General features: G+C 35.7%; 1 protein-coding gene across 4 annotated transcripts in view; it reads left to right on the top strand.

Annotated features, from left to right (window-relative positions):
• LOC136038576 (dynein axonemal intermediate chain 7-like) overlaps positions 1-23,807 on the top strand; it is a 140,809-nt gene that overhangs the window by 60,019 nt on the left and 56,983 nt on the right. For all 4 annotated transcript variants that reach the window (XM_065721759.1, XM_065721757.1, XM_065721756.1 and 1 more), the window contains 3 exons: positions 372-525; positions 4,597-4,829; positions 14,218-14,465. In XM_065721759.1, the coding sequence (XP_065577831.1) occupies positions 372-525; positions 4,597-4,829; positions 14,218-14,465 (635 nt within the window). The remainder of the gene's footprint in view (positions 1-371; positions 526-4,596; positions 4,830-14,217; positions 14,466-23,807) is intronic.

Here is a 23,807-nt window from a genome sequence, read left to right as displayed (position 1 = left end):
ATTATTATTTCTTAAATGAACACCTTGTCAAAGATTATTATTGTTTGTCCCATGTTTTATAGACGTGGTTTGTGTAGCTTTTATATTTTAAGTAAGTGTGCTATACTAAATACTTTGGATAGCCGATTGCTTCATAAATGCACTGCCATCTAACGTTTCTACGAAATTGCTTATTGCTTAACGAACCCAATTACTTATTTTGTTTAAAATATTTCAAATTATTCGGTTTTTCGTTGAAATTTGCCTGTCTTGACCATAAATACTAAATGACAGAAAAAGTCTTTACTTTACGTAAGTTGTCTAGTGTTGTCTATCTTATTGTTTTGAATAATCTATGGCTGAAAATAGTATAATTCAATTTTATCTTTCAGTTAAAGAAATGAATCGTCCAGTGAAGAGTAGTTTCTCATCGGATTATACACCTCTCCCCCCACCAGATCCACGAGCAGATCCTGAAGACATAGAAAAAGAATTGAAACTTCATGAAAAGGAGATGGATCGTGTGCTAATATCAATTACTATCAAGTAAAGCAAAGCAATGCCTGTCCCATTTTTTTTAAGAATTTCTTCAAATGAAAGTAAAAATTTACAATAAAACTTAAAAAGAACAGAGATTTTTATAGTGCTCTAAAAATACTTTTTTTTCCTGGAGAGCAGTGCTTGTAATTGACCAGTCGTTCTTAAGGAATTAAGAACAACTTTAGCTTAAAGTTGGGGAAGGGAGAGGTCCTTCCATATACGGAACAATTTCTTGTCGTTTTGAGTTTTATTGTCGCTCGTTACTTTCTTCTGAAAAAGAGACTTATTTTCAGTTTATTTTTTCGTTGTTCTCCATTTATAATACCTAGGATGCCTAAAGTTACCCCAAATGTGCAGAGGACTACCATCCCCTCAAACACTACCCTTTAAGCCAAAGTTCAACTTTTTCACAGTAATGCATGGCGAAAAAGAGCTCATCCACTCTATTTTAATTCCGAAATGTAAAAGGAGAAATTTAACATTTTAGACAGCCTTGAGGTCTTTAATCCATGTTTGATTTCGTTCCATGGTTTCAATCAAGGTCAAGCCTCTTTTGGGGGAGTTCTATCCCTATTTCTAATCATGCACATTTTCGTTAGCGAATAAATTTTAATGAGCAATTTTTTAAGTTATAACAAATGCACATTATAAATCAGCAAGAATTACAGATTTCGTTTTTGCATATATTGTAATTAAAACTTGTTGTTTATAGTTTCGATTTCAAACATTTCGTGACAACGAACTGTAAGTAAAGAGTGGCCCGTCTCAATAGTAACTATACTCTAAAAACAGAATTTTGATGCCAATACATATATCAAACGAATTGGCCTATTATGCTTAGTCCAAATATAAAAATTTCATTACGTTTAGTCTTACCCGTCAAAAGCTACGAGCCTCAGAAAGTTCAACTGATTTTTGAAGAAAGGGACAGCGTAAATAAGGACCCTGCTATAAAGGTTTCAAGCTCCTATATGAACGAATGTGGAATTTTTTATTTTTTGCCAGAAGAAAGATCACGGATGTGTGTGTGATTTTTTTTTCAGGGGTGCTAATATCGACCAAGTAGTCCGAAAATATCAAAGGAGGGCTTATTCGAACGGAAATTAAAAGTTCTAGTGCCCTTTTTAAGTTACCAAAAAGATTGGAGGATAACTAGGTCCCCTCCCACGCTCCTTTTTTCTCAAAATCGTCCCATCAAAATTTTGAGACGGCCATTTTGTTCAACATTGCCGAAAGGTCAAACAACTATGCCTTTGGAGATAACACGACCCCCCACAGCCCCTGGGGAAATGTCTTTAAGTTAAAAAATTCATCCATTGCTGACGTATAGTGTTTGTTAGTGGGGAGTATGCATACATTTCTAGGATGGACGGGGATGATTTTCATGCTGGAGGGATTTTCCTTGGGGACAATTTTCCATGGGGGAATTTTCAGGGGGTGTATTTTTCAGGGAGGACTCTACATTGGGGGAATATGCCAGAATTTCTTCACAAAATGTTTCTTATATCTTGCTTTCTCTTTGCCGACGCAATTTTACGCGTGGAGATGTTAAAGATAATTGTCCGTTGTAAATTCTCACCAGGATTAAATTAAGTAGAGGATATATCCGTGGAGAGGAAGGATTTCTTCGTGGAGGGATGAAGCCATATTTCCAGGCATTGTTTAAAAAACAATCAGAAATTCAATTTAAAAATTAAAAAAAAAATTCAACTGAACGTAAGGAGCAACATTAAAACTTGAAACGAACAGAAACTATTAAGTATATGTCCGTTAATCCTTAGTAAGAAGAAAAGTTTATATGATTAAATTATTTTGTCGTTAGATTAGGTATTTTCGCGCTGTATTCTGTTTCTGTGCGTGCTTGTAATTTGTACTGTTGTTTAATTTTCTTGCTTGTGTGTTATTTATTTATATTTTTGTGTGTATATGGCCCTTAGGCTTTTGAAATACACTTATCTATCTATCTATCTATGAGGGGGTTGTCCCTTCCTCAAAGCCACACTCTTTACGCTGAAGTTCAAATTTTTCTCAACTCTTTAAGAAGGACTCCTGAAACACAAGATTCGTTTAACTGGAACAATAAGAAGCTGTTTTAAAAGTACCAAAAAACTTTAGCGTAAAGAGCGGGGTGTTGAGCAGGTGGTAACCTCCCTCATACACGTATTAATTTCTGTACTTTTTAAGTTTTAATGTTTCTCCTTGCTTTCAGTCGAAAAGACCTTTTATTTGTTAAAATGATTTTTTTATTTAATCTATTTACAAGGGATGATCTTTACTTACAGTTTGTTACGACGTGGTGCGTGTCCAAGGTTCTCTTAAATGTTAAGATAAGGTAAATCTTTCTTGATACAATTGTTATAAAAAAAATTCTACTGTAGCTAACAGAGAGCAGAGCTCGATGTGTTAGCTTAATACAATGAACACAAAGATAAAATTAACATTTCAAAGCAGTACACCTTCAGACAAGCAGCAAAAGGCAAAAAGAAGCTGATAAAAGTAAGGGAAAAAAGTAGATGGCACGCAGGTAGAGCATAAGCTAAACCAAGATTAAAAATGAATCTAACATTCGCAAGTCCCAATGTCTTGACAAGGAATAATCCTCAAAACCAATTTTTGATTGATAAAGGATTCCTAGGAATTACTTCAGCCATGCTAAATTTACTTCTAATTTAGAGGATTTGGTACTCAAATGAAAATCTAGCCCCTTCTGATTTAAATAGTGAAAGATGGGCTTCTCGGAACGAACTAGGACAGAAAAAACGGTGACCCCGGAAATAGCCTTACCATGAAAATAGTTTTTGGAGATTGAATGTCAAAAATTATATTGCTGTTTGTAATTCTGTTAGTTGTTAGAGATTAAGAACATCCAGAAATAAAAACAGGGTATGAGTTTCTGAAAGACGTTGTAGTTTCAAAAGGCAAGGAGGGTAATATAGCCAAAAATTCTTACTCCGTTATTCTGGATCGTCTGCTCGGGCTGTAAGTGAACCGCAAACTTGTTAAGGTAAATTATAGGGCCATATCTAAGGCGGGATTCAATAAGGGAAGGATACAAATTTTAAGAGTAGAAAATCTAAACACGTGATTTAATCTTATAAAAAAATCCCAAATTATGACCAAGCTTCAGATGCAAATAATTGCATCTGAGTAGAAGTGTGTTTGCGAAATGGCAACATCTCATCTACAATGATCCCGATGTATCTAGATGACTTAAACCGTTTTATCTTATTTTGACCTAAGATTAGTTCCTCTATTCTGATCTTATCCAGCGCCTGTTTTGAACACCTAAATATCATGAGCTCATTTTGATATGTTTAATACATGATAACCATGTATTAAGGGAAATCACTGTTGCCAGATTTTCAACATGCAAGGAAAGAGTTGGAACTTTTACTGTCATTGCAGCATCCTCATCAAAAAATAAAACATAAATTATCATTAGGAGGGAAACATCTTGGTAAATCATTACTGTAAATCAAGAATAATAAAGGCCCTAGTACAGACCCCTGAGGGACACCAATATTATCTAGAGAGCTAGGGACTGATACGTTACTATTTACAACCACAAAAAGTTTTTGGCAAGTAGTGATTTTACATGAACTGTGAACATTGCCAAAAAGGCAATGAAAACAAACGCAAATCTCTATCAATAAATCAGTGAAACCCACAACGGACAGTACTTTACTTTAGATCTATGCTTTATACTTTAGAACTATACTTTAGATCCATAATTTTGACAAAAAAAGTTCTTGTGAACGATATTACATTCAAATGGATTTAAAGAGCCAAACAGATAAATGATATTATTGCAAAGATGTTATAGATTGTATAAAAGATGTTACATTAAAAACAAATATTTTTCATTGGGATAATTATGCCTAGAGGACAACCCCAAAAACAAACCTATTTAATTGCCTTCTAAGCTTCCTTCAGGTTAACAACACAAAAATTTTGAATAACAAAATTTATACCACGATATTTATAAAATTAGAATCTTAGAAATGCCTAGGTGGGGCTTGTCCGAGATTGGTACTATGATGAACGAGGCTCTCTTAAGATTATTTTTTATTTTTCCAGACTATCAAAATCTATTCTATGGCTAGAAGCACCAAAGATTGTCCAATGGGATTTTGCAGAAAAAGCATGGAAAATGACCGGGGTTTGGGACACAAGGTTTAAGGAACCTGATAGTGGGAATGCAGCAAGCGTAACATTTAGATTGGAAAAGGGGGCAGTCATACAAGCAGCTATTCAGAGACGCACTAACTTACCTCTAACGTCTTGGACTTTAAAGCCAATCGCTCCTAAAAGTAAGTTACACTTCTAGTATTTTTTTCAGCTAAAACTAATTACGATTAGAAAATATCTAGAGGACAGAATCATTGTTTTGAGTTAAAGCCTGCTAGAATATAATAAAAGTATAAGTACTGCTATTGCAAAAGGCACAAACTGGGAATTTTTAAAACTCTCACTTTTATTTAAACACCATTCAGAGAGGCTGACATCATTTTCAGGAAGGAACCATTGAGTTGTTACACCGAAGAAAAAAACAGTAAAAATGGGAAACATCGCTGAAAAAAGTATTTCAGCTTGCCGGTATTTGGCATAACACAGATAATATATACTGCAATTGCAAAATGCACAAACTGAGAATTTTTTAAACTCTCACTTTTATTTAAACACCATTCAGAGAGGCTGACATCATTTTCAGGAAGGAACGATTGAGTTGTTACACTGAAGAAAAAAACAGTAAAAATGAGAAACATCGCTGAAAAAAGCTAAAACTCACTTTTATTTAAACACCATTCAGAGAGGCTGACATCATTCTCAGGAAGGAACGATTGAGTTGTTACACTGAAGAAAAAAAAACACTAAAAATGGGAAACATCGCTGAAAAAAGCATTTCAGCTTGCCGCTGTTTGGCATAACACAGATAATATATACCGCAATTGCAAAATGCACAAACTGAGAATTTTTTAAACTCTCACTTTTATTTAAACACCATTCAGAGAGGCTGACATCATTCTCAGGAAGGAACGATTGAGTTGTTACACTGAAGAAAAAAAACAGTAAAAATGGGAAACATCGCTGAAAAAAGCTAAAACTCACTTTTATTTAAACACCATTCAGAGAGGCTGACATCATTCTCAGGAAGGAACGATTGAGTTGTTACACTGAAGAAAAAAAAAACACTAAAAATGGGAAACATCGCTGAAAAAAGCATTTCAGCTTGCCGGTGTTTGGCATAACACAGATAATATATACTGTAATTGCAAAATGCACAAACTGAAAATTTTTTAAACTCTCACTTTCATTTAAACACCATTCAGAGAGGCTGACATCACTTTCAGGAAGGAACGATTGAGTTGTTACACTGAAGAAAAAAAACAGTAAAAATGGGAAACATCGCTGAAAAAAGCTAAAACTCACTTTTATTTAAACACCATTCAGAGAGGCTGACATCATTCTCAGGAAGGAACGATTGAGTTGTTACACTGAAGAAAAAAAACACTAAAAATGAGAAACATCGCTGAAAAAAGCATTTCAGCTTGCCGCTGTTTGGCATAACACAGATAATATATACCGCAATTGCAAAATGCACAAACTGAGAATTTTTTAAACTCTCACTTTTATTTAAACACCATTCAGAGAGGCTGACATCATTCTCAGGAAGGAACGATTGAGTTGTTACACTGAAGAAAAAAAAACACTAAAAATGGGAAACATCGCTGAAAAAAGCTAAAACTCACTTTTATTTAAACACCATTCAGAGAGGCTGACATCATTCTCAGGAAGAAAAAAAAAACACTAAAAATGGGAAACATCGCTGAAAAAAGCATTTCAGCTTGCCGGTGTTTGGCATAACACAGATAATATATACTGTAATTGCAAAATGCACAAACTGAGAATTTTTTAAACTCTCACTTTCATTTAAACACCATTCAGAGAGGCTGACATCATTTTCAGGAAGGAACGATTGAGTTGTTACACTGAAGAAAAAAACCAGTAAAAATGGGAAACATCGCTGAAAAAAGCTAAAACTCACTTTTATTTAAACACCATTCAGAGAGGCTGACATCATTCTCAGGAAGGAACGATTGAGTTGTTACACTGAAGAAAAAAAAACACTAAAAATGGGAAACATCGCTGAAAAAAGCATTTCAGCTTGCCGCTGTTTGGCATAACACAGATAATATATACCGCAATTGCAAAATGCACAAACTGAGAATTTTTTAAACTCTCACTTTTATTTAAACACCATTCAGAGAGGCTGACATCATTCTCAGGAAGGAACGATTGAGTTGTTACACTGAAGAAAAAAAAAAACACTAAAAATGGGAAACATCGCTGAAAAAAGCTAAAACTCACTTTTATTTAAACACCATTCAGAGAGGCTGACATCATTCTCAGGAAGGAACGATTGAGTTGTTACACTGAAGAAAAAAAACACTAAAAATGGGAAACATCGCTGAAAAAAGCATTTCAGCTTGCCGGTGTTTGGCATAACACAGATAATATATACTGCAATTGCAAAATGCACAAACTGAGAATTTTTTAAACTCTCACTTTTATTTAAACACCATTCAGAGAGGCTGACATCATTCTCAGGAAGGAACGATTGAGTTGTTACACTGAAGAAAAAAAAAACACTAAAAATGGGAAACATCGCTGAAAAAAGCATTTCAGCTTGCCGCTGTTTGGCATAACACAGATAATATATACTGCAATTGCAAAATGCACAAACTGAGAATTTTTTAAACTCTCACTTTTATTTAAACACCATTCAGAGAGGCTGACATCATTCTCAGGAAGGAACGATTGAGTTGTTACACTGAAGAAAAAAACAACACTAAAAATGGGAAACATCGCTGAAAAAAGCATTTCAGCTTGCCGCTGTTTGGCATAACACAGATAATATATACCGCAATTGCAAAATGCACAAACTGAGAATTTTTTAAACTCTCACTTTTATTTAAATACCATTCAGAGAGGCTGACATCATTCTCAGGAAGGAACGATTGAGTTGTTACACTGAAGAAAAAAAAACACTAAAAATGGGAAACATCGCTGAAAAAAGCATTTCAGCTTGCCGGTGTTTGGCATAACACAGATAATATATACTGCAATTGCAAAATGCACAAACTGAGAATTTTTTAAACTCTCACTTTTATTTAAACACCATTCAGAGAGGCTGACATCATTCTCAGGAAGGAACGATTGAGTTGTTACACTGAAGAAAAAAAAAACACTAAAAATGGGAAACATCGCTGAAAAAAGCATTTCAGCTTGCCGCTGTTTGGCATAACACAGATAATATATACTGCAATTGCAAAATGCACAAACTGAGAATTTTTTAAACTCTCACTTTTATTTAAACACCATTCAGAGAGGCTGACATCATTCTCAGGAAGGAACGATTGAGTTGTTACACTGAAGAAAAAAAAACACTAAAAATGGGAAACATCGCTGAAAAAAGCATTTCAGCTTGCCGCTGTTTGGCATAACACAGATAATATATACTGCAATTGCAAAATGCACAAACTGAGAATTTTTTAAACTCTCACTTTTATTTAAACACCATTCAGAGAGGCTGACATCATTCTCAGGAAGGAACGATTGAGTTGTTACACTGAAGAAAAAAACAACACTAAAAATGGGAAACATCGCTGAAAAAAGCATTTCAGCTTGCCGCTGTTTGGCATAACACAGATAATATATACTGCAATTGCAAAATGCACAAACTGAGAATTTTTTAAACTCTCACTTTTATTTAAACACCATTCAGAGAGGCTGACATCATTCTCAGGAAGGAACGATTGAGTTGTTACACTGAAGAAAAAAAAACCACTAAAAATGGGAAACATCGCTGAAAAAAGCATTTCAGCTTGCCGGTGTTTGGCATAACACAGATAATATATACTGCAATTGCAAAATGCACAAACTGAGAATTTTTTAAACTCTCACTTTTATTTAAACACCATTCAGAGAGGCTGACATCATTTTCAGGAAGGAACGATTGAGTTGTTACACTGAAGAAAAAAAAACAGTAAAAATGAAAAACATCGCTGAAAAAAGCTAAAATTCACTTTTATTTAAACACCATTCAGAGAGGCTGACATCATTCTCAGGAAGGAACGATTGAGTTGTTACACTGAAGAAAAAAAAACACTAAAAATGGGAAACATCGCTGAAAAAAGCATTTCAGCTTGCCGCTGTTTGGCATAACACAGATAATATATACCGCAATTGCAAAATGCACAAACTGAGAATTTTTTAAACTCTCACTTTTATTTAAACACCGTTCAGAGAGGCTGACATCATTCTCAGGAAGGAACGATTGAGTTGTTACACTGAAGAAAAAAAACAGTAAAAATGGGAAACATCGCTGAAAAAAGCTAAAACTCACTTTTATTTAAACACCATTCAGAGAGGCTGACATCATTCTCAGGAAGGAACGATTGAGTTGTTACACTGAAGAAAAAAAAAACACTAAAAATGGGAAACATCGCTGAAAAAAGCATTTCAGCTTGCCGGTGTTTGGCATAACACAGATAATATATACTGCAATTGCAAAATGCACAAACTGAGAATTTTTTAAACTCTCACTTTTATTTAAACACCATTCAGAGAGGCTGACATCATTCTCAGGAAGGAACGATTGAGTTGTTACACTGAAGAAAAAAAAACACTAAAAATGGGAAACATCGCTGAAAAAAGCATTTCAGCTTGCCGCTGTTTGGCATAACACAGATAATATATACTGCAATTGCAAAATGCACAAACTGAGAATTTTTTAAACTCTCACTTTTATTTAAACACCATTCAGAGAGGCTGACATCATTCTCAGGAAGGAACGATTGAGTTGTTACACTGAAGAAAAAAAAACACTAAAAATGGGAAACATCGCTGAAAAAAGCATTTCAGCTTGCCGGTGTTTGGCATAACACAGATAATATATACTGCAATTGCAAAATGCACAAACTGAGAATTTTTTAAACTCTCACTTTTATTTAAACACCATTCAGAGAGGCTGACATCATTCTCAGGAAGGAACGATTGAGTTGTTACACTGAAGAAAAAAAAAACACTAAAAATGGGAAACATCGCTGAAAAAAGCATTTCAGCTTGCCGCTGTTTGGCATAACAAAGATAATATATACTGCAATTGCAAAATGCACAAACTGAGAATTTTTTAAACTCTCACTTTTATTTAAACACCATTCAGAGAGGCTGACATCATTCTCAGGAAGGAAAGATTGAGTTGTTACACTGAAGAAAAAAAAAACACTAAAAATGGGAAACATCGCTGAAAAAAGCATTTCAGCTTGCCGCTGTTTGGCATAACACAGATAATATATACTGCAATTGCAAAATGCACAAACTGAGAATTTTTTAAACTCTCACTTTTATTTAAACACCATTCAGAGAGGCTGACATCATTCTCAGGAAGGAACGATTGAGTTGTTACACTGAAGAAAAAAAAAACACTAAAAATGGGAAACATCGCTGAAAAAAGCATTTCAGCTTGCCGCTGTTTGGCATAACACAGATAATATATACTGCAATTGCAAAATGCACAAACTGAGAATTTTTTAAACTCTCACTTTTATTTAAACACCATTCAGAGAGGCTGACATCATTCTCAGGAAGGAACGATTGAGTTGTTACACTGAAGAAAAAAAAAACACTAAAAATGGGAAACATCGCTGAAAAAAGCATTTCAGCTTGCCGGTGTTTGGCATAACACAGATAATATATACTGCAATTGCAAAATGCACAAACTGAGAATTTTTTAAACTCTCACTTTTATTTAAACACCATTCAGAGAGGCTGACATCATTCTCAGGAAGGAACGATTGAGTTGTTACACTGAAGAAAAAAAAACACTAAAAATGGGAAACATCGCTGAAAAAAGCATTTCAGCTTGCCGCTGTTTGGCATAACACAGATAATATATACTGCAATTGCAAAATGCACAAACTGAGAATTTTTTAAACTCTCACTTTTATTTAAACACCATTCAGAGAGGCTGACATCATTCTCAGGAAGGAACGATTGAGTTGTTACACTGAAGAAAAAAAAAACACTAAAAATGGGAAACATCGCTGAAAAAAGCATTTCAGCTTGCCGCTGTTTGGCATAACACAGATAATATATACTGCAATTGCAAAATGCACAAACTGAGAATTTTTTAAACTCTCACTTTTATTTAAACACCATTCAGAGAGGCTGACATCATTCTCAGGAAGGAACGATTGAGTTGTTACACTGAAGAAAAAAAAAAACCACTAAAAATGGGAAACATCGCTGAAAAAAGCATTTTAGCTTGCCGGTGTTTGGCATAACACAGATAATATATACTGCAATTGCAAAATGCACAAACTGAGAATTTTTTAAACTCTCACTTTTATTTAAACACCATTCAGAGAGGCTGACATCATTCTCAGGAAGGAACGATTGAGTTGTTACACTGAAGAAAAAAAAACACTAAAAATGGGAAACATCGCTGAAAAAAGCATTTCAGCTTGCCGCTGTTTTGCATAACACAGATAATATATACTGCAATTGCAAAATGCACAAACTGAGAATTTTTTAAACTCTCACTTTTATTTAAACACCATTCAGAGAGGCTGACATCATTCTCAGGAAGGAACGATTGAGTTGTTACACTGAAGAAAAAAAAACACTAAAAATGGGAAACATCGCTGAAAAAAGCATTTCAGCTTGCCGCTGTTTGGCATAACACAGATAATATATACTGCAATTGCAAAATGCACAAACTGAGAATTTTTTAAACTCTCACTTTTATTTAAACACCATTCAGAGAGGCTGACATCATTCTCAGGAAGGAACGATTGAGTTGTTACACTGAAGAAAAAAAAAACACTAAAAATGGGAAACATCGCTGAAAAAAGCATTTCAGCTTGCCGCTGTTTGGCATAACACAGATAATATATACTGCAATTGCAAAATGCACAAACTGAGAATTTTTTAAACTCTCACTTTTATTTAAACACCATTCAGAGAGGATGACATCATTCTCAGGAAGGAACGATTGAGTTGTTACACTGAAGAAAAAAAAAACACTAAAAATGGGAAACATCGCTGAAAAAAGCATTTCAGCTTGCCGCTGTTTGGCATAACACAGATAATATATACTGCAATTGCAAAATGCACAAACTGAGAATTTTTTAAACTCTCACTTTTATTTAAACACCATTCAGAGAGGCTGACATCATTCTCAGGAAGGAACGATTGAGTTGTTACACTGAAGAAAAAAAAACACTAAAAATGGGAAACATCGCTGAAAAAAGCTTTTCAGCTTGCCGGTGTTTGGCATAACACAGATAATATATATATTCCTTTTCAACGCGTTGACATGATTTATTGTAAAGAAAAATTTAAAAAATACCCAGCGCAGCAACTAAATTATATGCTTTAGAAACCCTACCAAGGGACTGTTATGGGACATGCGAGGGGTAAGCGGTTTTTGAAAGGAACACAATGGGTCAAAAGGGTTTAGAATCAGAGGTATTAATAAAATTGCAATAAACAACAAAATAGAATATAGAAAAATGTAAAATAGATGGTCTACCTCCGTCTTTCCGATCAGAGCAGAGAATCCAGTCAATATATCCAGCCAATATATATATATAGTGGCCGGTGAAATTGAAACATCATTCATTCTCTGCACAAAAATATATCTTTGATGCTATTCCAAAAATAGGGATTACCTCCTTTAATATATCAAGGACAGTGAAAATAAAACCTGATTAGTTAAGTGGAAATTTGTATAGCAACATCTATCTAAAAATAGTGCGGAGAATTCAATCTTAAAACTGTTGTTTGTCAATTTCGAATTGACAGCCCTACCCTTCGATCCCGGTACCAGCACATACCATACAGTATGACAGTATACCATACAGCATCTAAATAACCAAAAGTCGTATTTTAGGTCTATTTATGCCTGAAAACCCCGATTTTCTAGTATTCTTTTAAGTTTTTAATAACTGTATTGCATTTTCATTAGTATTACCAGTAGCATCCCATTAGGCACACAAGTTACAGCCCTAATCCAGTGTACTATTGGAGTTACCAACCCCTTATATCTATTAGATTTTCCATAGACCAGAGTTTATTTATCTTAATGACATTCTAATAGCATGGAAAAGAACGACTATTGAATGCCTCATGTTTACACAAAGAGATGAAACCAGGACCAGAATAGTTTTTAAAGTAAAAGAATATGTGTCTAGCATGCATCTTAAAGGACCATGGTATGGATATTCTTGGAATGATGCCAAAACGGAGCCCGGAAACAAAATTACTGATTGCATTTACCAAAAATACAACTACAATTGAGAAATCGATTACGCAATTAACTTTTTACGATATAAAATTACGATTACAATTTGACGCTTAATACCGGTGGGGTAGTACACAGAAGCAATGCATTGTTTGGCTAGAATGTATTTGTAAGAACACCAATAGACCTAAGACATCTCACGGAGCAAGACAAAATTTTTAATTTTAGTGACCTTGATACTCCAATTTTTTTGAGCAAAGTGACCTCCTTAGACCAACCGTTTGGGAATTATTCCTGGCAAAAACTTTGGTTTTATATTTGTTTTCCGTTTAATTAATGAAAACATAAGACATGCGTTTACTGGGTTTTAACTGTTCAGTATAAATTTAATTTTGATTTAATATATTTAAAAATACGCTATCCGATTCCAGTGGAAAAAGCTATAGTTGTAGAAATTTTTAATCTTGTTATGTTTATTCGGTTTTAGGCGTGACAGTGAGTCTTTTCTTTATTCTGACAATTAAGTTTTCCACTTTCTTATTTCTCTGGTTTTTATTTTGATCTTAAATCTTTGATTGACCTTTTTATTTTTGATAAACAAATTTCCTTTGGAACTAGGAAAATTATATCATAAATATTCAATTTGCAGTAAAATTATGAAAAACTGGATGTGATCTTTCACTTTTGTACACAAATAAGTGCTTTTAGATATTCCCAAAAAAAATATAATTTCTGCTATAATCACACATTCAATAAAACAGACAAAAGACTTACTATAGTCATGGATTAGGGAGGGGTTTGAGGGAGGGCCCTTTGGTGGAGAAATGATAGGAATGAGTAGTGACTCATTGAAAGTCAAAAAATGCTACCCCCTCCTTAGGTTTTAATACAATGTTTTTTGTACTGTCATTGAGAAAAAAAAAACTTGTCTTCTGATATATTTTTGTGAATTGTCGCCCCTGGCTTCAGTCTTACAATTGTGATCATGTGCATAATCTGGTGATTTGGACCATGTTCAGTTTTCATTCATAATTTTTATGACCGAGCAATGAGACTGAAGATTAGCTATTGAGACTGAAGGTAATGAGAGTTGAGGTAAATTTTTGGAAATTCAGAAACAACAGGTGTCTACACCTGTAAAGAGAAACACCAGTGTGAACTGGTGTTTCTTAACTGGTGTCTACACCAGTTTCTCTATCTTGGTGCTGAAAGAATAACGATTATATAATCTACTCAGGCAAAGTTCACGCGATTTCATTTTCCATTTTCCACAGTCCACCTGTGACTTCAATCAGTTAAGAGGATTCACTAAAAATTATTGGCGTTCTTTTTATTTACGGGTGGCCTTTGAATATGGTGTGGAGTTTTTAATAAATTAGAAATTAATTTAGCACAGGCAAAGAGAACAGACAAAGACGGAAAAGATGAAAAAGAAGATGGAGAAGCTGAAGATGATGCACCTAAGAAATGGATGGGAGGAGGTGGAGGGGCCTTTGGTGATGAAATGATAGGAATGAGTAGTGACTCCGAAGATGAAGAAGAAGAAGTACTGATTGATGAAGAGGAGCTTCAAAATGGCCCTCCTGCTGCGTATCTTAGCATTATAGGCGCTGTAGTTACGCTGGATATAGATCTCGAGGTAATTCTATTGAATGATTCTTCTAGCTTAGTAAATACCATTTCAACCTTTCAGAAGCACATTTGACCAGGTAACCCTTTTATGCTTTTCAAAAGTTTTTGCATAAAATGAGTTTATAAACGCTTGACAATATAGATTCATAATTATATACCTAAAAACAAGGATGAATGCTTAAACTGACGATAGATGTTTATGCCACTGGCTACAAGATAGTTTTAGTAGCCAGTCTAAGTAAGTTCCCACTAAGATGCACTAAAAAACATTTTTTATTGCCCTCCACCCTTTTTAAGGGATAAACTCTGTTAATTTATGCTGGAATACAATAACAATCCTTATCTTTGGCTTTAGCGTAATCTGCATATATATTTTTCTAGTAGCATTCTCTCTAATACTCGAAAAAATCCGCTTTTTCCGAGTGACACCTTCCCTGTAGATCCGACCTTACTTGTTGTTCTTCTACAAAATCCTCATTTTTAACCTTATAATATTTTTAACTAAAGTAGCTTTCTCGCCTATATGATGTAATTATTGTATGTATAATATATATAATACTAGCTGTTGGGGTGGCGCTTCGCGCCACCCCAACACCTAGTTGGTGGGGGAGCTTCGCCCCCCAAGCCCCCCGCGCGCGTAAGTCGTTACGCGCCATATTAGTTACACGCCATTGTAGCTGTGTCCCTGTGTCCCACGTGTGAATATATATAGATATATACATATTTTTAACTACGTAAAACTTGCGAATATACAACATTCTTCGCTGTCCCATTGTCTGTGCATATAAATAGATTGTCAGGTTTACCGACTCTTGAACATGCAACATATAATTGTCCATGGGAAAAACAATCTGTATTCAGATCTATACCTCATTATTCTAATGATTGCCCTTGAGTTTTGTTGACGGTGATTGCTAATCGAACATTCCCTGTGTCCCCGTCGTCATTTATATTCCCAGTATCCCGGTCGTCATTTGTGTCCCAGTGTCCCAGTCTGTAATTTCTCTTTGAGCGTCCCGTTTGTCATTTATATTCCCTGTGTCCCGGTCGTCATTTGTGTCCCGGTCTGTAATTTATCTTTGAGTGTCCCGGTCGTCATTTATATCTCCCGGTCGTTATTTGTGTCCCAGTGTCCCAGTCTTTAATTTCTCTTTGAGTGTCCCGGTCGTCATTTATATTCCCTGTGTCCCGGCTTTTAGTTTTCTTTTTCTCCTTTATGTTTTAGTTTTTTTTCCTTTTTTTAGTTTTTTTTTCCTTTTAAGTTTTTAGTTTTTTTTAGTTTTTTTATTAGTTTTTGGTTTTTTTCTTTTTAGTTTTTTTTGTAGTTTTTACCTTTTTTAGTTTTTTTTAGTTTTTAGTTTTTTTTTCTTTTTAGTTTTTTTGTAGTTTTTACCTTTTTTAGTTTTTTTTCTTCTTTTGTATTAATGCTAAAGCCAAGGTTCAAACCTGGAGCCTCTCGGACCTAGAGCCTGAAACATAACGCTTTACCAACTCAGCTACTTCGGCTTGAATACATTCGTTTTGAGCAGCTTCCTCGGGTGTTGCCATTGTAGGTTCTTCGGTCATTTTACAATTAGAAATTTCTCTTTCAACGATCTTCTTACAATTAAAAATTTGTCTTTGAACGATATTCTTCAATACCTGTGTCCTGGTCGTCATTTATATTCCCTGTGTACCGGTCGTCATTTGTGTCCCGGTATTCCAGCCTGTAATTTCTCTTTGAGTGTCCCGGTCGTCATTTATATTCCCTCTGTCTCGGTCGTCATTTGTGTCCCGGTCTGTAATTTCTCTTTGGGTGTTTTTTCTCTTTAGTTTTGTTTAGTTTTTTACCTTTTTTCTTTTTTCAGTTTTCTTTTTCTTCTTTATTTTTCAGCGTCACTATGAAATAAATATAGCTGAACCTTTGTTTTTTTAACTAAAATCTGGTAGGCATTGATGACCTTATCCAAGTCAAAATCCCAAACCCAATCATCATCGCTATCATTTTCAGTTTTGATATGTTTTGAGCCTCGCTGTCCAGGTGGATTTTCATTTAACTGCGCGGTTTTGCGTTCTTTAGCCGCAAGCCTGTTTTCTTGCTGTTCTTGTGATTCCTCGGCACGCTTTCTTTTCTTACTTTCTATATCAGCCGCAAGTTTTTTGGCATAGACTCTTTGAGCAGCTTCCTCGGCTGTTGCCATTGTAGGTTCTTCAGTCATTTTACAATTATACATTTTTCCGTCCACGATCTTCTTACAATTAAAAATTTGTCTTTTAACGATTTTTTAAATACTTTTCATGACGTCATCGTCATAACAAACATGACGACCACTAACTTCATGACGACATGATGTCATGACGTTACTCGACAGACCCACAGACAAACAACTTATTTTTATATATATAACTAGCTGTTGGGGTGGCGCTTCGCGCCACCCCAACACCTAGTTGGTGGGGCGCTTCGCGCCCCCCCAAGCCCCCCCGCGCGCGTAAGTCGTTACGCGCCATATTAGTTACGCGCCATTGTAGTTCTGTCCTTGTGTCCCACCTGTGAATAGAGATATATATATATATATATATATATATATATATATAAATATATATATATATATATATATATATATATATATATATATATATATATATATATATATATATATATATATATATATATATGTTTGTGTTTTTAACTACGTAAAACGTGCGAACATACAACATTCTTCGCTGTCCCATTGTCTGTGCATATAAATAGATTGTCAGGTTTACTGACTCTTGAACATGCAACATATAATTGTTCATGGGAAAAACAATCCATATTCAGATCTATACCTCATTATTCTAATGATGTGTCCCTGTGTCCCGGTCGTCATTTATATTCCCTGTATCCCGGTCGTCATTTGTGTCCCGGTGTCCCGGTCTGTAATTTCTATTCGAACAATCCCTGTGTCCCGGTCGTCATTTATATATCCTGCCTGTGCCCCCGGCGTCCCCGTTGTAGTTGTGTCCCTGTGTCCCGGTTGTCATTTATATTCCCTGTGTCCTGGTCGTGATTTGTGTCCGGGTGTCCCAGTCTGTAATTTCTCTTTGAGTTTCCCGGTCGTCATTTATATTCCCCGTGTCCCGGTCATCATTTGTGTCCCGGTGTCCCGGTCTGTAATTTCTATTCGAACAATCCCTGTGTGCCGGTCGTCATTTATATATCCCGCCTGTGCCCCCGGCGTCCCCGCTGTAGTTGTGTCCCTGTGTCCCGGTCGTCATTTATATTCCCTGTGTCCTGGTCGTGATTTGTGTCCAGGTGTCCCAGTCTGTAATTTCTCTTTGAGGCTCCCGGTCGTCATTTATATTCCCTGTGTCCCGGTCGTCATTTGTGTCCCGGTGTCCCGGTATGTAATTTCATCAGTTGACAAACATGACGTCAGTCGTTATCATTTATATTCCCTGTGTCCCGGTCGTCATTTATATTCCCTATGTCCCGGTCGTCATTTGTGTCCCGATGTCCCGGTCTGTAATTTCGTCAGTCGAAAACATGACGTCACTCGACACAGAAACATGACGTCACCTGACAGATCCACAGACAGACAACTTATTTTTATATATATAGATGACATATAATACATTACATAATCTATCTATCTATCTATATCTATCTATATATATAAAAATAAGTTGTCTGTCTGTGGATGTGTGGATGGATGTGTGGATGGATGTGTCAGGTGACGTCACCTGAAAAAACTGGATTAGGTGACGTCAAAACTGAAAAAACTAAAAAAAGGCAAAAACTACAAAAAAAACTAAAAACTAATAAAAAAAATAAAAAAGCTAAAAAACTAAAAAAACTATAAAGGTAAAAACCAATAAAAAACTAAAAAAAAAACTGAAAAAACTAAAAAAAGGCAAAAACTACAAAAAAAAACTAAAAACTAATAAAAAAAGTAAAAAAGCTAAAAAACTAAAAAAACTAAAAAAACTAAAAAAAGGTAAAAAACTAAAAAAAATAAAAAATAAAAAAAAACTAAAAAAAAGGAAAAAACTGAAAAATAAGCTAAAATAAAGGTAAAAACCAATAAAAAACTAAAAAAAAAAAGGAAAAAACTAATAAATGACGACACTCAAAGAGAAAGCGACCAGGACAAAAAACTAAAAAAAAAGGCAAAAACTACAAAAAAACTAAAAACTAATAAAAAAAATAAAAAAGCTAAAAAACTAAAAAAACTAAAAAAAGGTAAAAAACTAAAAAAACTAAAAACTAAAAAAAAACTAAAAAAGGTAAAAACTAAAAGAACTAAAAAAGAAAAAAATAAATGACGACACTCAAAGAGAAAGCGACCAGGACAAAAGGAATGTTCGATTAGCAATCAACAAAGCACCGGGACACAGGGAGTATAAATGACGACCAGGACACAAGTAAAAAAAAAAATTAACAAAACTAAAAAGAAGGTAAAAACTACAAAAAAACTAAAAAGAAAAAAAAACTAAAAACTAATAAAAAAACTAAAAAATCTAAAAATCTAAATAAACTAAAAAAGAAAAAAAAAGGAAAAAAATAAAGGAGAAAAACAAAACTAAAAAACGAATGTATATACAGACCGGTACACCGGGATACAAATGACGACCGGGACACAGGGAATATAAATAACGACCGGGACACAGGGACACAACTACAACGGGGACACCGGGGGAAACAGGGGGATATAAATGACGACCGGGACAAAAAAACTAAAAAGAAATAAAAACTAAAAACTAATAAAAAAAACTAAAAAATCTAAAAATCTAAATAAGCTAAAAAAGAAAAAAAAAGGAAAAAAATAAAGGAGAAAAACAAAACTAAAAAACGAATGTATATACAGACCGGGACACCGGGATACAAATGATGACCGGGACCCGGGACACAGGGAATATAAATGACGACCGGGACACAGGGACACAACTACAACGGGGACACCGGGGGAAACAGGGGGATAACCTGACAATCTATTTATATGCAAAGACAATGGGACAGCAAAGAATGTTGTATATTCGCAAGTTTTACGTAGTTAAAACCATATATATATATATATATCTATATTCACAGGTGGGACATAGGGACACAACTACAATGGCGCGTAACTAATATGGCGCGTAACGACTTACGCGCGCGGGGGGGCTTGGGGGGGGCGCGAAGCGCCCCCACCAACTAGGTGTTGGGGTGGCGCGAAGCGCCACCCCAACAGCTAGTATATATATAAAAATAAGTTGTCTGTCTGTGTGTCTGTCTGTCAGGTGACGTCATGTTTCTGTGTCGATTGACGTCATGAAGTTAGTTGTCGTCATTTTTGCTATGACGGTGACGTTATTAAAGATATTTAATCATGAAGTTAGTTGTCGTCATTTTTGCTATGACGGTGACGTCATTATAGATATTTAAGAAATACATGTTCACGTAGAAATCTATTAATGTTTAAGTTTAAAATGACTGATGAACTTACAATGGCAAAAGCCGATCAAGATGCTCAAAGAGTCTATGCCAAAAAACTTGCTGCTGATAGAGAAAGTCAGAAAAGAAAGCGTGCCGAGGAATCAAAAGAATAGCAAGGAAACAGGCTTGTGGCTGATAGAGAAAGAAAGAACAGAAAGCGTGCCGAGGAATCAAAAGAACAGCAAGGAAACAGGCTTGAGGCTGATAGAGAAAGAAAGAACAGAAAGCGTGCCGAGGAACTACCAGAGCAACGCGAAAGCAGACTTGCTGCTAAAAGAGAAAGTGAAAAAAGAAGGCGTGCCGAGGAATCACAAAAACAGCAAGAAATCAGGCTTGCTGCTGATAGAGAAAGTAAGAAAAGAAAGCGTGCCGAGGAATCACAAGAACAGCAAGAAATCAGGCTTGCTGCTGATAGAGAAAGTAAGAAAAGAAAGCGTGCCGAGGAATCAGAGCAACCTGAAAGTTATCGCCTGGCATTCAGGTACAGCCCAGTCGATGATTATAGCTTGAGTAGATGTGTTCAAATCGGGATAATGTTTAAAATTTGTCCCTATTGCAAGGCCTTGAAATTCAATGGTGAAACAATGGGAATGTGTTGCGCCTCAGGAAAAGTTAAACTTCCTCTATTGGCTGCACCACCAGAGCCATTGAAGACTTTCCTTACTGGAACTACGTCAGAATCTAAGCGTTTTTTGCCAAAAATCAGAAAATACAACTCATGTTTCCAAATGACGTCGTTTGGAGCCCAAATCGAAAATCCAGATCAATTTATGTCTACTTTCAAAGTAAAAGGGCAAATTTATCATAGAGCAGGGTCCCTTCTACCATTCTCAGGCGAGAATCATAAATTTTTACAATTGTACTTCATCAGTAATATAAATTCTGAATTGAATGCACGTTGCGAAATTTCTCCCAACGTTGAAAGGACAATCGTTTCCCAATTGCAACATCTTTTCCACGAAAATAATAATTTAGTGCGTCTGTTCAAAACAGCCATTGATTTGATGCCTACTGATACGCATAAAATTGTTATTTCCGCTGACAAAACGCCTCCTGGCCAACATGTGCGTAGATACAATGCTCCAACTATCAACGAAGTGGCAATCGTTATGGTCGGTTATCAGTTTTTACCTCGAGATATTATTCTTCATAAGCGAAACGCTCAGTTGTTAAGAATTGCTGAAACTCATCGATGCTACGATGCCCTACAATATCCTATCATTTTTTGGGATGGAGCCGACGGCTATCACTTTAATATTAAATTGATGAATCCAGCCACTAACAAAGAAATTAATAAGAAATGCAGTGCAATGCATTATTATTCCTATAGACTAATGATTCAGCAGGATGAAGAAAATTATATTTTAAAATGCCGTGAATTGTTTCACCAATTTGTCGTTGATATGTATGCTAAAATTGAATCAGAACGTTTGCTATATATCCGCCTGAATCAGACCAAGCTCCGCTCTGAACAATACATTCATTTGCGAGATGCGGTTATAAATGACGGTAATACCACAAACGTTGGAAGATTAACAATTTTACCTTCGTCATATGCTGGCAGTCCCCGTCATATGCATGAATATGCTCAAGATGCTATTGCGTATGTTCGTCTCTATGGTCGTCCAGATTTATTTATTACATTTACATGTAATCAATCTTGGGACGAGATACTGCAGCTTTTACTTCAAGGACAATCGGCGGTTCATAGGCATGACATTACGGCCCGTGTCTTCCGGCAAAAGTTGAAATCACTGATAAACTACATAGTAAAACTTGAAGTGTTTGGGTCAGTGCGATGCTGGATGTACTCAGTGGAATGGCAAAAACGAGGTTTGCCACACGCATATATACTAATCTGGCTACATAAAAAAAATACTTCGAACGAAATTGATGATGTGATTTCCGCTGAAATACCTGATAAAAATGTCGATAAGGGGTTTTATGATATTATTGTAAAAAATATGATACATGGACCTTGCGGTTCACTGAACGAAAATTCACCATGCATGGCCAAAGGAAGGTGCACAAAGCAATATCCTCGACTTTTAGTATCAAACACAATTACTGGCAATGATGGTTACCCATAATATAGAAGAAGATCTACTGAAGATGGCGGTAAAACAGCAATAATAAAGAAGCGTAACGGTACCACCATCGAAGTAGATAACCAGTGGGTTGTTCCATATTCCCCATTATTATCAAAAACATTTCATGCACACATAAATGTTGAATACTGTAACTCCGTAAAGGCAATCAAATACATATGTAAATACATCAACAAAGGCAGTGACATGGCAGTTTTTGGCTTGCAGCCCGAAATCAAAGATTTTGACGAAATCGTACAATATCAGGCTGGAATATACATAAGCAGTAATGAAGCTGTTTGGCGAATTCTTTCATTTCCGATACATGAACGTAGTCCAGCTGTCGTTCACTTTGCGGTACATTTACAGAATGGTCAACGTGTTTATTTCACGGAAACCAACGTGCAACAAAGAGCCCTGAATCCACCGGATACAACATTAACAGCTTTTTTTTCGCTTTGCAAAAATGATTCTTTTGCAAAAAAACTGCTGTATACTGAAGTGCCTTCGTATTACACGTGGAATACTAAAAATAAAGTATTTGAACGTCGAAAACAGGGTAAGTCAGTCGACGGCCAACCTACCATCTTCAAAGATACCACGATAGGAAGACTCTACACCGTTGACCCCAATCAACATGAATGCTTCTTTCTACGCCAGCTTTTGGTGAATTTACCCGGTCCGACATCCTTTGAGTATTTGAGAACTGTAAACGGTACTATACATGACACTTACCGTAGTGCATGCCAAGCTCTGAATTTATTGGAGAATGACCAACACTGGGATAACTGCATCAACGACGCGTGCGAAACGTCAACCCCAAGTCAAATTCTTGCATTGTTTGGCATCATTTTAACAACTTGCTCTCCATCAGCTCCTACAGAGTTATGGGAAAAATATAAGTCAAAAATGTCCGAATATATACTCCATCGAAAACAGTTAGAGACGTCAGATATGACTTTCGATTTTACATCAGAAATTTATAACTACACTTTAGTTATTATAGAAGATTTGTGCGTACGTATGGCAAACAAACCTCTTCAGGATTTGGGAATGCCTTCACCTAACCGTATCGCTGCTGTTTCGACATGTGTAGAATTGGATCGTGAACAAAGTTACAGTACGAGTGATCTATTGTTGTATGTACAAAATAACATTTCCAAGTTAACGTCGGAACAAAAATACATTTATGATACGATAATGCATTGTGTCGATAACAGCGTTAGAGAAATTTTCTTTTTGGATGCGCCAGGAGGTACTGGTAAAACGTTTGTGATAAAACTGATTCTGGCATCAATTCGATCAAAAAATGATATAGCGTTGGCAATTGCGTCGTCCGGAACAGCCGCAACATTGCTGCCTGGTGGAAGAACTGCTCATTCCGCTTTGAAATTGCCTCTGAATTTGCATTCTACAGAAACTCCCACGTGCAATATTTCCAAATCATCTGGGATGGGTAAAGCATTGCAGCAATGCAAACTTATTATTTGGGATGAGTGCACAATGGCACACAAAAAATCGCTCGAGGCTCTGGATCAATGCTTGAAAGATTTGAGAGGGAAGTCGAAACCCTTTGGCAGCACATTAATATTGCTTGCGGGAGATTTCAGGCAAACATTACCTATAATACCTAGATCAACTCCTGCAGACGAAATGAATGCTTGCCTGAAAAATTCTAATTTATGGGCACACGTAAAAATATTAAAATTAACTACAAATATGCGTGTCCGATTGCAAAACGATGACTCTGGTCAAACATTTTCATATCAATTGCTGGCAATTGGAAACGGAAAGCTCCCAGTAGACTCAATTTCAGGACGTATACAAC

The sequence above is a fragment of the Artemia franciscana genome, chromosome 18 (genome assembly GCF_032884065.1).
Source record: "Artemia franciscana chromosome 18, ASM3288406v1, whole genome shotgun sequence".
Lineage (NCBI taxonomy): Eukaryota > Metazoa > Arthropoda > Branchiopoda > Anostraca > Artemiidae > Artemia > Artemia franciscana.
Note: the sequence above shows the minus strand (reverse complement) of the source record. Positions and strands in the feature narration are given on the sequence as shown.